Below are 15627 nucleotides of genomic sequence, written 5' to 3'. Positions count from 1 at the left end.
GTTTAGTCCACCCATTCCTTCCGTGATCCCATCTAGTCTTGTGGTTTTAAATATTCTATATTCTGTCTCCCAAATTTATATATGTAGTTTCCCCTGAACTGTAGCCTAGCATATCCAACAGCCTACTCACATCTCCAGATATTTAGTAGGATTTTGATACAATTTGTTTAAGATGGAGCTGTCTACATCTTTTGCTTACATCACTTCTATCAGACAAACAGATAACTCCAATAATCTCCCCTATCTTACTTAGTGGCACCATCACTTCTCGGTCTTTTGGCTAAGATCAAGTGTGTGGTGGCACCGCTCAGTCAAAAACTCAGAAACCATTCTTGACTCTTCCCTTATTTTACATTCCACATTCATTCTATCATCATTCGATTCCACCTTCCAGAAGTATCTAGATTTTAGCCACTTTATACCACCGTCTCTGTTCCTACACTGGTCCAAGATACCGTCAGCTCTCCTTAGATTAGTGTTGTGCAGAATGCCTGCTTCTCTTAGCTCCTTTATGATCTACCCTTAATTCTTAAGTCTCCAGAGTTACCTGGTTAAACATAAACCATACCATGCTGTTATTATTAACACACACCACAACACCCACATGGGAGACCAGAAAGAAGCACCTGGCTCCTGGCTTAGGATCGGCATAGTTCCGGCCGTAGCAGCCATTTGCGGGGTGAACCAACGGAAGGAAGACCTTTCTCTCTGTCTCTCTCTCTCACTGTCTAACTCTATCTGTCAAATAAAAAAATAAATAAAAATTAAAAATAAAAAAAACACACCACAAAGTTCTATGTGATCTGACGCTCTGTACTTCCTTAACATTATGCCCTACTCCTGCCCCTTCTCTCGCTTTTTGTTATCTGTGCTGACTGCTTGCTTTGGCTTGAGTATACCATACACCTTCTGTGACGGAGTTTTAGACCTTTTTCTCTGTACATGGAATGTTTTAGTCTCAGATTAACTGCATGGCTTTCTCTGTCACCTCCTTGAAGTCTTTGTTCAAATATTACCTTTTTGATGAAGTTTTTCCCAGATACCATATTTAAAGTTTAAACCTCTGGACTTGGGTTTCTGGTTTGGAATGTAAGGAACTTGGAAGTTATCATTCTGTCCTAATGTGAAAAACAGAACAAAGTGAAAAATCAACAACTTTCTTAGGCCTGTCAGATAAGTAAGACCCTAAGATAAACTTCTGTCTCCATTATTAGAGAAACCTATAGGCAGACACAGAGATTAACAACAAATTGGAGCAGAAACTGCCCCAGGGAACCAACACCAGGGCAGGAAAAGCTGAACTGTAATTGTCAAATTGTTGGTGCTTCCAATGTGGACAAGTCCAAGACTTAACAACTGTAGTAGAGAGTCCGACCCAGGAAGGGGGCACACTTGTGAGTTCTGCCTCCACGAGCGCTACCAGGTTGTCACAGTGAATATTCTAGGAAAGTCCCCTTGTGCTTCTGGAAGAGGGAAAACAACCATTTGAGATACATACACCAAAGCATTCTAATCTTATCAAGATTTACCTTCCAGAAAAAATATTTTACCAGAGCCTAACCAATGTGGGGGAAGGGAAATACAGAGCTTCAGTCCTTTGTAACCTTCCCTACAGGAGAAAAGAAAATGCCCAATTTCAGCCCTCTTCATCCAGCCTATCCTACCTGAGACGCAGGGAACCGAGAAACACTTGCAAAGTGCACAGTCTGGGGCATGGGCCACTAAAACACTGAGACATAATCACAGAGCCAAAAAATAGTTCCTCCCCCGACCACCGTCCTCAAACACACATACTTTATCACCCCATCATTAACACCAGTTTACTAGAGTTGCTTTGATCTGACACATACTTGTAATATCTGGCTTTCAACAAAAATTACAAGGCATATTAAAAGGCAAAAAACAGCCTGAAGAGACAGAACAGCACTCAGATAAGGCAGGGATGTTGTGTTTATCAGACCATGAATTTAAAACAACTATGATTACTTTGCCAAGGGCTCTAATGGAAAATGTAGACAACATGCAATGAAAACAGAAATAGAAATCCCCCAACAATATAGATCAAAAAGGCTAACAGAAATGAAGAATGTCTTTGATGGACTTCTTAGTAGACTGGACATGACTGAAGAAAGCAGCTCTAAGTTTCAGGATATGTCAGTAGAAACTCATGAAACAGAAAAGCAGGGATTTAAAAAAAAAAACTGGAAAATGAAAGGGAACATCATATCAACAAGTAAAAAAAGTGATTGTACCAGTAGACATAAAAAATCTCTTGACCAACTCCAACATCTTTTTATGAAGAGAACTCACAATAAAAGATAAAATAAGAATAGATGAGAATTTCCTCAGCTTGATAAAGGCTAATCCCAAAAACCCTATAATTAATATTATACTTAATCATGAAAAACTAGAAGCTTTCCTGATAGAGTTAAGAACAGGGTGAGAATCTGCCCTTGCACAACTGGTTTTCAACATATGGAAGTCCTAGCTAACACAGTAAGAGGAGAAAATAAAATAAACGGTACATACATTAAGAAACAAATAAGGGCCAGTGCTATAGCACAGTGGGTAAAACTGCTGCCTGTAGTGCTGGCATTCCATTCGGGTGCCAGGTCGAGTCCCGCCTACTACTTTTTTTTTTTGACAGGCAGAGTTAGACAGTGAGAGACAGAGAGAAAGGTCTTCCTTCCATTGGTTCACCCCTCAAATGGCTGCTACGCCTGGCGCGCTGTGCCGATCCAAAGCCAGGAGCCAGGTGCTTCTTCCTGGTCTCCCATGTGGGTGCAGGCGCCCAAGCACTTGGGCCATCATCCTCCACTGCCTTCCTGGGCCACAGTAGAGAGCTAGACTGGAAGAGGAGCAACTGGGACAGAACCGGTGCCTCGACTGGGACTAGAACCCGGAGTGCTGGCACCCAGGCGGAGGATTAGCCTAGTGAGCCGTGGTATCGGCCTACTACTTTTCTGATCCAGCTCTCTGCTATGGCCTATCCAGCCACTGCTATGGGAAGACAGTGGAAAATGGCCCAAGTCCTTGGGCCCCTGTGCCTGCGTAGGAGACTTGGAAGAAGCTCCTGTCTCCTGGCTTCGGATCAGCCCAGCTCCAACTATTGTGGCCAACTGGGGAGTGAACCAGCGGATGGAAGACCTCTCTCTATCTTTTTTCTGCTCTGCCTCTCTGTAACTCTGCCTTTCAAATAAATAAATCTTAAAAAAAAAAAACTATCTTTGCTCATGTATGACATGACTGTCTATATAGAAAATTTGAAAGAATCAACAACAAGAAAACCTCCTAGAACTAATAGGTAATTGTAGCAAGGTTACAAGATACATGGCTAGTATATACAAGTCAGTCCATTTCCTAAATACTAGCAAAATTAAAAATACAGTATAATTTACAGTAGCACCCACAAAAATTATATACAGTCAAGTCACTTGAAGACAAGGAAACAGCCTGAGAAATGCATTGTCAGATTATTTTGTTATTGTTTCTACATCATAGAGTGCACTTAGACAAACTAAGATGACTATGATATCCCTAAGCAATAATCTTATGAGACCACCATTATAATTGTCACTCTGAAGTGCATGATCGTGTGTGTGTGTATATATATGCACACAAATTTAAAATATGTAAAAAGATATTTATGAGGAGGGCTGGCATTGTGGCACAGCAGGTTGAGCTACTGCCTGTGAAACTGACATCCCATATGAGTGCTGGTTCAAGTCCTGGCTGCTCCACTACTGCTCCAGCTCCCTGCTAATGTACCTGGGAAAGCAATAGTAGGTGGCCACAGTATCTGGACCCCTACTATTCATGTGGGAGACCTGGATGGATTTCCAAGCTCCTGGTTTTGGCCTGACCTAGCACTGGCTGTTGTAGCCATTTGGGAGTGAATTAACGTATGGAAGATATTCTCTCTGTGTCTGTCTCTCTCTCTCTCTCTCCTCTTCCCCCCATCTCTAACTCCGCCTTTCACATAAATAAATCTTTATTTGAAAACCCTTTCAAATAAATAAATAAATAAGGAGTTATTTATTTGATAGGCAGTTACAGAGAGAGAGAAAGAGAAAGAGAGCGAGCGAGCGAGCGAGAGCGCTGTTCCATCCACTGGTTTACTCTCTAAATGGCCAGTCAGAGTTGCACTGATCTGGAGCCAGGAGTTTCTTCCAGGTCTCCCACGTGAGTGCAAGCCCAAGCTGTTGGCCCATGTTCCATTGCTTTCCCAGGAGCATTAGCGGAGAGCAGGATCCGAAGTGGAACAGTGGGGACTTGAACTGGTGTCCATATGGGATGCTGGTGCTGCAGTTGGCGACTTTACTTGCTATGCCACAGTGCTGGCCCCAACAAATAAATTTTTTTAAAAAGATATAAATATGAGGAAAACTAAAAAATATGATGAAAGAAATTGAAGAACTAAATACATTGAGAGATAGTATATATTCAAAAGCAAGAAGTTCAAAATTGCCGACATCAAGTCTTCCCAACTTGATCTTCAGTGTCAATGTAATCCCAGTCAATTTATTAGCAACTTATTTTGCAGATATTGACAACTGGTTATAAAGCTTATATAGATGGACAACAAATACAAACTAGTCAATTGACACTACTCAATTTAAGACTTACTATAAAGCTACAGTATGCAAAAGAGTGAGGTATGGGGGAAAAAAGACAAACGTATCAACAGAACAGACTAGAAAGCCCCAAAACAGATCCATATAAATATAGTCGACTGATTTTTGACAAAAGAGTAAAGGCCATAAAATGGAAAAAGGAGTCTTTTTCTTTTCAACAAATGATAGTAGGACTAGTAGTCTCCATAAAAAGCATAAAAATTAACATAGACCTTATACTTTTCACAAATATTAACTCAAAATGGATCACAGGCTTGATTATAAAATGCAAAATTATAAAAATCCTAAAAGATAACATAAGAGAAAACCTAGATGACCTTGGTTATGGCAATGACTTTTCAGATATAATATCAGGGGAATGATCCATGAAAGAGATAATTAACAAACTGGACTTTAAAAACTTCTGTTTTGTGAAATTCACCATAAAGAGGATGAGAAGACCACAATCTGGGAGATAATATTTGCAAAAGACATTTCTGATACAGTACTCATCCAAAATTTAAAAAGAACCCTTAGAACTTAACAATCAGAATACAAACAACTGGATTAAAGGCCAAATAGGCCAAATAGGCCAAAGACCTGAATATGTATCTCATCAAATAAGTTATACCGATGTCAAATGCATATATGAGAAGATGTTCCTTATCACATATTATTAAGGAACTACAAATTAAAACAACAAAGAGATACTACTACACAGCTATCAGAATGTCCAAAATGCAAAACACAGACAACACCAAATGTCAATAAGGATGTGGGACAACAAGAACTTTCATTCGTTGCCAGCAGGAATGCAAAAAAGGGTATAGCCACCCTGAGACAGTTTGGCAGTTTCTCACCAAACTAAGCATATCCTCACCATTCCATCTGGCAGCTGCACTTCTTTGTACTTACCCAGCAGAGCTGAAAACTCATGTCCACATAAAAATCTGCATGTGGACTTTTACAGTAGCTTTACTCACAACTGCCAAAACCAGGGAGGCAATCGAGATGTCCTCTAGTAGGAGAATAAACTGCGGTACATCCAGACAAGAACATGTTACTCAGCGCTAATAAGAAACAAGCTATCAAGTGGTGAGAAGACATGGAAAATATTAAATGCATATTACTAAGCAAAAGAAGCAATGTGAAAATCTTACTATAGTCTAATTCTAACTGTATGAAAACCCAGAAAAGGCAAAATTACAAATGCAACAAGATCAGTGTTTGCCAAGAGGTTGGAGGTGCACAGTGTGGGGGAGAAGAGATGAACAGGCAGAGCATAGGGATTTCAGGGCAGTATAATGTGTTTTTTTTTTTTTTTGATGCTATAATGGTGGAAAGAGGTACATTAGACATTTGTCCAAACCCATAGAAGGTAGAACACCAAGAGTGAACCTTAATGTAAGCAAGAGAGCCTGTAGACCCCTCAGTTTTAACAAACGTACTACCCTGGTGTGGAACATCAATAATGGAGGGGGCTGCGCATGCTGGGGGAAGGCGCAGAGGGTACACGAGAACTGTATTTTCTGCTCAATTTTGCTGTGAACCTATAATGTCTCTAAAAAAAACAGCTATTAAAAATCACCTCTGCAGGCCGGCGCTGCGGCTCACTAGGCTAATCCTCTGCCTTGCGGCGCCAGCACACCGGGTTCTAGTCCCGGTCGGGGCGCCGGATTCTGTCCCAGTTGCCCCTCTTCCAGGCCAGCTCCCTTCTGTGGCCAGGGAGTGCAGTGGAGGATGGCCCGAGTACTTGGGCCCTGCACCCCATGGGAGACCAGGATAAGTACCTGGCTCCTGCCATCGGATCAGCGCGGTACGCCGGCCACAGCGCGCTGGCCACGGCGGCCATTGGAGGGTGAACCAATGGCAAAGGAAGACCTTTCTCTCTGTCTCTCTCTCTCACTGTCCACTCTGCCTGTCAAAAAAAAAAAAAAAAAAAATCACCTCTGCTACCCTTCTCTCTATTTTTCTCCATAGCATTTATAATATGGGAGCTATACAGAATTCAAATACTTGATTCATTTTGGTTTTTGCTTGGCTCCCCCTACCAGAATGCAAGTTATGCAAAGGCAAGGTTTTTATCCTCTTTTGTTCACTGTAATATTCCCAGAGTCTAAAAGACATCTTGTCAAACAGGAGGGACACATTACATGTGTAACTAATTAATTACTTAATGCTAGGGCTCACAATCTGAGAAATCTCTTGTGCTGTTTCCTATGTCTTGGAGAATGTTTTTGCACAATGAGCTCATGGAGACAGAATTTCTCCAGCTGTAAAAGCCAGGGTACCTGAGCTGCGCTGCAATGGAGCAGGGTGTTGGGGAGGGAGGCAGGGGTCATTCTCAGGAAGCTGACAAAGCCTCCCATAAATCAAGTAGTGTATAATAATAACAGCAACAACAACATGAAAGGACATTTAGCACATCATTAATTTGCTGGCTTGCCTTTTGATGTTATATGAAGATACTTCAAAAATTGTGAAAAACAATTAAAAATAGGCTTCTTTGGGTGTAAAATATGAAATCCACACAAAGGATCAGAAAGTTCATGGAAAACATGCATTTTGAAAAAAAAAAAAAGAACCTGTGTGGATTTTGCAACTCTTTCATACCAAAATCAACTTATTTTTAAAATGCTATTTTCCATGAACTTTTTCAAGAGGACTAGAAGCCTATAAGTTAAAATATGCTTGAATCCCTCAGTTTTCTCAGATATTATAACTCAACCAGCACATCAAGTCAGCTCTAACACCCCTTACTACCTGCTCTAAATGTGATCCTATCCTGAAAAAGAGAACTCTGTACATCTGTTAATACAAAAACAACACTCCAATGCTCATGTGATGAGAAGACCTGAGAGTCATCCCATAGTGCTGTTGAGATGACCAGCCCAGAATCAAAGCTCCTTACCCGGGAGAGAGATGCAGGGATATCGCGGAGGTTGAGCTGCAGCATATTCCCAATGATAGGAAGGGGAGTTGGGCCAGGGGGAAGCCTTCCCCCTCTGCGACTTTTCTTCCACACAAAAAGGAAAATCAGGCAAGTAACACAAACCACAAGAGCAGCAGAGATTGCCGGCAGTCCCATTTTAGCTCCTAGATGTTAGCAACTGTCTGGGTGACCTGTTGGGAAGCAAAGGTTTGTACACAGTGTGTGCCCTGCTGGGCAAAGGCTGGTCTGAGCTCTGGGACTTGGGGAAAGGAAAAAAAAAAGGGAACAGGTTTTGGATTTGTTTACTTTTTTGAAGTTCAAGAATGGTTCATTTCTTGCCTATCATTCAGAAAACCTGTAGCTTTAGTGCTTTGATTTTCTAAGCATCTCCATTGTTCTCAGCACTGATTTATTACATATATAACTTCATTTTATCTTTTAGAGCTTTGTAAAACTATTGAAATTATTGACTTATAAATTATCAGAAAAAATATTCTGAGATCTGACTTGGAAAACACAGCGGTCAGAGCTGTCCTCAAACATCATTTTTATCACGTCTCTTAGTAGTTCAAAGTCTTTCATATTCACTAACAGATGGATAAGCAAAGCATGGTATGTACAATAGCATTTTATTCATCCTGAAGAAAGGCTGAAATTCTAATATGCACTACAACATGAACTTTGAAAATTGTTAAGTGAAATAAGCCAGACACAAGATGATAAATATGTCATGATTCTACTTATATGAGTTATCTCCAATAGAAAATTCATGGGCATAGAAAGTAGAAGAGAGGTAAGTTACTAGGAGTTGCGAAGAAGAGGAAAAGGGAGAGTTTCTGTTTGGTATGCTGAAAAATTTCTGGATATGGATAATGGTGATGGTTCCACAATACTCTGAATGGTCTTACTGCTATAGAAACTTGGTTAAGATAGTAAATTTTATGGCATATATATTTCATTACAACACAAAGAAACCATTTAGTAACTTAGTAGTCTAAAAATATTACCTCGTTTTTATTTGCATTTAAAATATCTAATGCTTGAGATGGTGTTTGACACAGCAGTTAAGACAGCACTCGGGATACCCACATCCCATACTGGAGTGCCTGGGTTCGAGTTCCAGCTCCACTTCTGATTCCAGCCGTTGCGAATGCACTCCTGGGAGGCAAAGATGACAGTTGTTAGCTGGCTCCCTGCCACCCGTGTGGAAGATCTGGATTGAGTTCTGGGCTCCTGGCTTTGGCCTGGCCCAGTCATGGCTGTTGTAGAGATTTGGGGAGTACATCATCAGATGGAAAATCTTTCTTTGCTTTTCAAATAACGTGCAAATTAAAAAAAAAACAAAATGAATGATCTTATTCTTTGAGACAAGTCTTATTAATGTCTCATGATCTATACACTATTTCATGGGGGATTTAATTAGTACTATGATAAAGTTAATTAAAATATTCTCCAAAATCTACTGTGGTTTCCTAGTATTACTTCTTATATATTATTTCCTATAATCAACATTAAAAATCTATGTAGCAGTAAAATTAACTGGTTTTGTTACTTTTCTCATTTCAGGGACTTTTTTTTGTGTGTTTCTCAGGGCAGACTGTTTACTTCCATTAAACAAATTTGCTCATTAGCTTCCATTCATGAAAGCATTTTTTAAAAAAAGATTTTATTTCTTTGAGGTAGTTAGAGAGAGAGAGAGGAGTGAGGAGGGACAGAGAAAGGTTTTCCATCCACTGGTTTGCTCCTCAAATGGCCATAACGACCAGAACTGGGCAACCTGAAGCCCAAGCACTTGGGTCGTCTTCCACTGCTTTCCCAGGCCATAAGCAGAGTTGGATGGAAAAGGAGCAGCTGGGACATGGACTGCCAGCATCGCAGGCAAAGGCTTAGCCTACAGCCACAGCTGGGCCCCATGAAAGTCTCTGTACAGTGGTCAGGAGGAATTTTAGGGCTTTGCGGTCAGTTAAGGTGGAATGGGGCCAAAGCCAGAGACGGGCTTGTTAACGGAGAACCACGGTACAGTTAATCAGCTTGGGGATTTCATGTGCTTTTCTGTATTCTTTCCAGTACCTTCTGTGGAACCAGTGTTCCTGATGTTTTTGTTGCTTGTTGACTTTCAAAAACAGTGAAAAGTTAGAAATTTAATGTTGATTTGGATGTTGCAAGCAGGCGAATAGTGCACTAGTAAACATGTTGGGAAAGGGCAGTTTTAAAACCAGCTTACCCTGTCAATCCCTGCTTCAAACTCTTGAAAGGTTTCCAGCCTTTGGAAAAAGTCAGAGATGTGTAACAAGGCTTACAAGGCCAGCCACAACAAACTTCTCCAGTCTCATTTTTGGGTGCTCACAATCCCACTAATTACATTGTGCCCATACAGATGTTTTTTCCCCTTCCTGGAGGGTTCTTGAACTGAGATTTTCATACTACTGCTTGAACTTTTTTTTTGTTCACTATCAGCTTGAGATATACTTGTAATTCATACGCTATATACAATTCATTCTTGTCAAAGTATTCAATTCAGTAGTTTTTTAATATATTTAGTGGTGCAACAAACTGCCAAAATAAAATTTCACAATCTTTTCATTATCCCAAAAAGAAACCCCATATTCATCGGCTTTCTTCATTTCCTCCTCCTCCCAGCCTCCGTCAGCACCAGTGTACTTTCTGTCCTTATGCATCTGCCCATTCTGAACATCTGATATAAACAGAATTATATACTATGTAGCCTTTTGTCTTTCACTTAGCAGGTTTCCAAGGTTCATCCATATTGCAGAATTTACCAGTACTTCACTCCTCTTTATGGAATAATATTCCATGGTTGGATATACTGTTCTATTGATTCATTCATCAGTTGATAGTATTTGGTTTGTTTCTACCTTTTGGCTACTATGACATTCAGGTGCTATTGTTTGTGTGGACCTGTTTCAACTCTGGGCATATGCCTAGGAGTAGAATTTCTGGGCCTTAAGGATCATTCCATTTAACATTTTGAGAAACTACCAAAATGTATTCCAATGTGGCTACATCATTTTACATTCCTACTTGCAACATATGAGAAGTCCAATTTCTTCACATCTTTGCCAACGTATATTTTTTCCATTACAGCCCTTCCAGTGGGTATGCAGTGGTATCTCATCTCATATCTCTAAAAACGTGTTGAGGTCGGCGCTGTGGCTCACTTGGCTAATCCTCTGGCTGTGGCGCCAGCACCCCAGGTTCTAGTCCTGGTTGGGGCGCCAGGTACTAGTCCCGGCTCCTCCTCTTCCAGTCCAGCTCTCTGCTGTGGCCCGGGAGGGCAGAAGAGGATGGCCCAAGTGCTTGGGTCCCTGCACCCGCATGGGAGACCGGGAGGAAGTACCTGGCTCCTGGCTTCGGATCGGCACAGCACTGGCCGTAGCAGCCATTATGGGAGTGAACCAACGGAAGGAAGACCTTTTTGTCTCTCACTGTCTATAACTCTCTCTGTCTCTCTCTCACTAACTCTGCCTGGCAAAAAATAAAAACAAAAAAAAAAAACGTGTTGAACAACTTTCACATTCTTAATGGCCATTTGCACATCCACTCTGGTAAAATGTCTATCAAAATAATTTGTTCATTTTAAAATTAAGTTTAACTTTAAAAAATCTGAAAAGAGGATTGAAAAAACTACGAACCTCCTGTCACTCCTCAGATGCCTATAACTCCAACAGCTAGGGCTGGGCAAGGCTGAAGCCAGGAGCTGAGGTCAACCTAGGTCTTCCACGTGGATGGCAGGGATTCGAGTATTTGAGCTCTCACCTGCTGTCTCCCAGGGTATGTTGAAATGTGAAGTTGGAGGAAGTTGGAATGGGAAATGGAGCCTGCAGTTGAATCTAGGCACTCCAAACATGGGGTGAGCAAGTGGCATCTTAACCACTGTGCCAAACTCCCCCTCCCCTGGGTTACCTTTTCATTGGTGACTCATTCCCTGATTTTCAACTGGCTAGTGCTTTTTCCTCACTTTATCTTTCCCCTCTCTTATTTACATTCTTCTGGCACTACATTCCTCTGGTGTAGTCTTACCATATCTGGAATTCTTAAAGGTCAACTTTCCCAAGAGACTGTTGATTCTGAGCAGACTATGCTTACTGTACTCAATGTTGTGTCGTCCATCGCTGGTTCATCACTTTCACACAGTTTGGGTTTCATGGCACATAGCAAATATTCAACAAACATTTGTTGAGCTGGATTTAATTCTTAAAAATATTTATTTGAAAGGTAGAGCTACAGAGAAAGAGGAGAGAGACAGATCTTCTATCCACTGGTTCACTGCCCAAACGGCCCCAACAGCCAGGTCTGGGTCAGGCCGAAGCCAGGAGTCTGAATGGAACTTCATCCAGGTCTCCACATGGTGGCAGGAGTCCAAGCACTTGGGCCATTTTCCACTTGTTTTCCAGGTACATTTAGCAAGGAGCTAGATTGGAAATAGAGCAGATGGGACTTGAACTAGTGCCCATATGGGATTCACAGGTGCCAGCTTAGCCTGGTGCACGACAAAACCAGCCCCAAACTGGATTTAATTTGATGTTCACATTGTTCTTCCTGTTGTGTCAAGAAAGTTGCAGTCTCCATTGAAAAGTTCTTGGCTTCCTTCTGCTCTAGCCATTTGTGTTCCTGTCTTCCAGTGGTTGAGGGTTGACCCGGGGTGGGTATTAGTTCTTGTGCTCCTTTGGGTAAGCCAATGTGCAGACTGATAGCTTCATAGTGTTTGAGGCAAGATGCAGAGGAAACAAAGTTGATGTTGTGTGAAACTGTCACATCACAGCCACAGCTAAACTTAGAGCTACCAGGGAACCAGAGGAATCAGATGTACCGAGTTTGTCAGAACTTCCCTTCTATGTCTGGATTCCAGTTATGGGTATTATGCATATTAAGATGCAAATCCTCACATACTTGCAGATAGAGACAACCAAGGCAGAAATTTCTGGACGAACTGCACAGTTCAAGTAACTTTCCTGGCTTTTCTACCCCTGTATCGACTACTTATTGAATGGGGGCTATCCCCAGGAAAGGGGTATAACCCTGGGAAAGGGGACTTTCTACAGCCAAGGGAAACGTTTGCAGACAACTTAGCTGAGAGCTGTCAGCATGAACACTTCACACCTGAGAACACAGAATCTGGGTGGGAGACCACAGCACTCACTATATGTCTGCTTGTTTAGGGGAGCTGCACCTCCGGACCCCAACGATCTTACCTTTCTGTAATTAGCTGTCATACTGCCAAGCCTTACCTGGAACACTTCTTCCAAGTCCTGCAGAGAGCAGATAAGTCAGTTCTTGGTTCATCACTTCCCATCACCATTAACCATCCACTCACCCATTTTCCTGACTTCTAGTGTAGGCTATACCTCCTCTGAAATCTCCCCTGTGTAGAGTTTCCATTACCCTAAAGCTAAGTGCTTCAAGGGACAACATAAAGGGTTGTTGTAAATAGCTTGGGTCTGGAATGTAACTAGTTCAAACCCCGTCACTGGTTATCCATGTGCTCTGGGGTAAAGTAGCCTCACCAAATCTCAGCTGTAAAATGAAGATAACAGGAAACACTCATAAGGTTGTTGGCGGGGATTCAAAAAGAAAATGGGCTGCAGATGAGGACCTGGGCTACACTCAATAAATGGGAAGTATTATTAATAAGGGCTTATGATTAAGTCTTTCATGCCACCTGGCACTGCTGAGGAAAAGGGACTCAATGAGCTGTATTTTAAAATGCAATAGCTCATGGTTCTCTCGTTCCCTCCAATACATTCTATTCTCACTATCAACCTCCTCAGCTGGCTGGCTGCCTCCTGTCCTTCCCTGAATACTTGGCTCAGATCAGACACCAGACTGGGTGGACATTCATCAGTGCTCCATAGCACTCAGAGTCCATTTTGATGTGGTACTTGCTACACTGGTGCACCTGTCTACTTACTTACTGTACTGCCCCAGCCCACACACCAAGCTCTATGATTGGCTACTTCAGCAGCTGGTACACAGTAGGGGCTCAATAAACATTTACAGAAATTAAGATAAAGTTAGAAATAAAATAGAAGGTAGAAAAATTAAAAAAGAGTTAATGAGAAAAAACACTGCAGATAGGTACAAATTCCAAAGAAACTAGGTGTCCTGGTCTGTTTGTGTAACAGAATACCGGAGACTGGGTAGTTAATAATGAAAAGAACTTACTGCCTCACAGTTCCTGGAAGCGGAGATGTCCAAGATCAAAGTGCTGGCATCTGGGTTTCTTCTATCCATACAAAATCTATTCAGCAGATGGTCAAACGGCCACATGCTTAGTTTTCTCTTTTTCATTCTTTATGTCACCAGGCTGAGTAGCCTTTAAATACCTAAGTTCTGTTTTCATCTTAACTATAAACTCTTTCAACCATTTCTTTCTTTTCACATCTTACTACATGCAGTTAAGTCACATAGCTCCTTCAATATGGTACTCCGAAATTTCTTCCACCCGATATTTTGGTTCACTTTTTTTTTTTTTTTGAAGATTTATTTGAAATGGCAGAGCCACAGAGAGACAGAGGCAGAGAGAGAGATGTCTTCCATCCATTGGTTCACTCCCCAGATGGCTACAACGCCCGGAGCTGTGCTGATCTGAAGCCAGGAGCCAGGAGCTTTTTCTAGGTCTCCCATGTGGGTGCACGGGCCCAAGGACTTGGACCATCTTCTACTGCTTTCCCAGGCCATAGGAGAGCTAGATGGGAAGTGGAGCAGCCAAGACTCTAACTGATGCCCATATGGGATGCTGGTACTGCAGGTGGCGGCTTCACCCGCTACGCCACAGTGCTGGTCCCAGTCCATTCTTAAATTCTGCCTTTGGCATGAACACAATTCAGTCAAATTCTTTGTCCTGTCATAACAAGAATGGTGTTTTCTCCAGTTTTCAGTACCCTGTTCCTCACTTCTGAGACTGCATCAGAATTGCTCTTACATCCACATTTCTACCAACATTCGAACACTTAGTATCTACGCAGTTTCAGTTTCTCTATAGCTCCTTTCTTCTGAGCCGGCATTAAAACCACCCTTAATCTCTACTCATGGCGATCTAGGCTTTTTCTAACCTGCTCCAAATTCTTACAGCATTTGCCCATTGTCCAACACCAAAGCCGCTTCCACACTTTTAGGTATTTGTTATAGCAACACCCCACTCTTCTGGGACCAGTTTCCCATATTAGTCCATTTTGTACTACTGTAACAAGACCAGACAGCGTAACTCATAAATAGGAAATTATTTCCCTCAGTTCTGGAGTCTGGCAAGTCTCAGGTCAAGAAGCTGCATCACCCTAGGTGGAAGTGAGGAAGGGTAGAGGGAGACAAGGTAGGGAAGTGGGAGAGCCAGAGGCCAAACTCTCCTTTTTATAATAACCTGCTCCCCACAATAACAATCCACTCACTTCCTCTTGTGGCCCACTGATCTCATTAGGCCCCATTTCCTAACACTGTGTATGGGGGATTAAGATTCCAACACATGCTTTTTGGAAAACTATTCAAAATACAGTGCATGGTAAGTGCAAAGAGTAAAATGTCACTCTGAATTGTGCTCTATGTAGTAATGCACACTAGGAGTGAGCAATGAATTAACAGCAAGTTAGTCCTAAATGCATATAAAAGACAAGAGCTCAGGAGATAGCTGAGAAGCTGGCCCATCTTGTTGGGATGTTCCTAGAGGGCTGTTTGAGGTTTAAAATCTAGCCAGCTTAGCTCACAGCTGCAGAGGACATACCAATGTGTTTTATTATGCACTTGTATGAATCAGTAAGCGTGCTCTCTCCCCCCCAACTGGGGAACTTTAGTCTACTCAAGAGACAAACATGCATGGACTCCAGCAGACCAGGTGACTTTATGTCTCCCAATCACCACATCTAAGTTATTATGTCCGGTGTGTCAACGTATCTTGTGAACCCAATGAAGATCCATCCACAAGGATGAGTAAACAGGTTTAGTTACATATTATTATACAGACAGGGATGTAATAGCATGCTAAGCCAAGCAAGCAGTTCACAAGGTGATCTCTCTGAAAAAGGTGGATCATTAGGAATTAGCAAAGGAAAGTTAGTGCTTTACAAGGGA

General features: G+C 41.8%; 1 protein-coding gene across 4 annotated transcripts in view; it reads right to left on the bottom strand.

Moving 5' to 3' along the window:
* Positions 1-15627, bottom strand: part of LOC103351405 (cytochrome P450 2C23) — a 46850-nt gene that overhangs the window by 28199 nt on the left and 3024 nt on the right. The window contains exons 2-4 of one of the 4 annotated variants that reach the window (XM_070057412.1): positions 8553-8703; positions 7525-7736; positions 1017-1118 (exon numbers count right to left, since the gene is read on the bottom strand). In XM_070057412.1, coding sequence (XP_069913513.1) covers positions 1017-1046 — 30 coding nt within the window. In that variant the 5' untranslated portion in view covers positions 1047-1118; positions 7525-7736; positions 8553-8703. The other 3 variants (XM_017348481.3, XM_070057413.1, XM_070057411.1) reach the window with 3 other exon arrangements.

This window comes from Oryctolagus cuniculus, chromosome 15 (genome assembly GCF_964237555.1).
Source record: "Oryctolagus cuniculus chromosome 15, mOryCun1.1, whole genome shotgun sequence".
In the NCBI taxonomy this organism is placed as follows: Eukaryota; Metazoa; Chordata; class Mammalia; order Lagomorpha; family Leporidae; genus Oryctolagus; species Oryctolagus cuniculus.
This window is presented reverse-complemented; position numbering and strand designations above follow the sequence as displayed.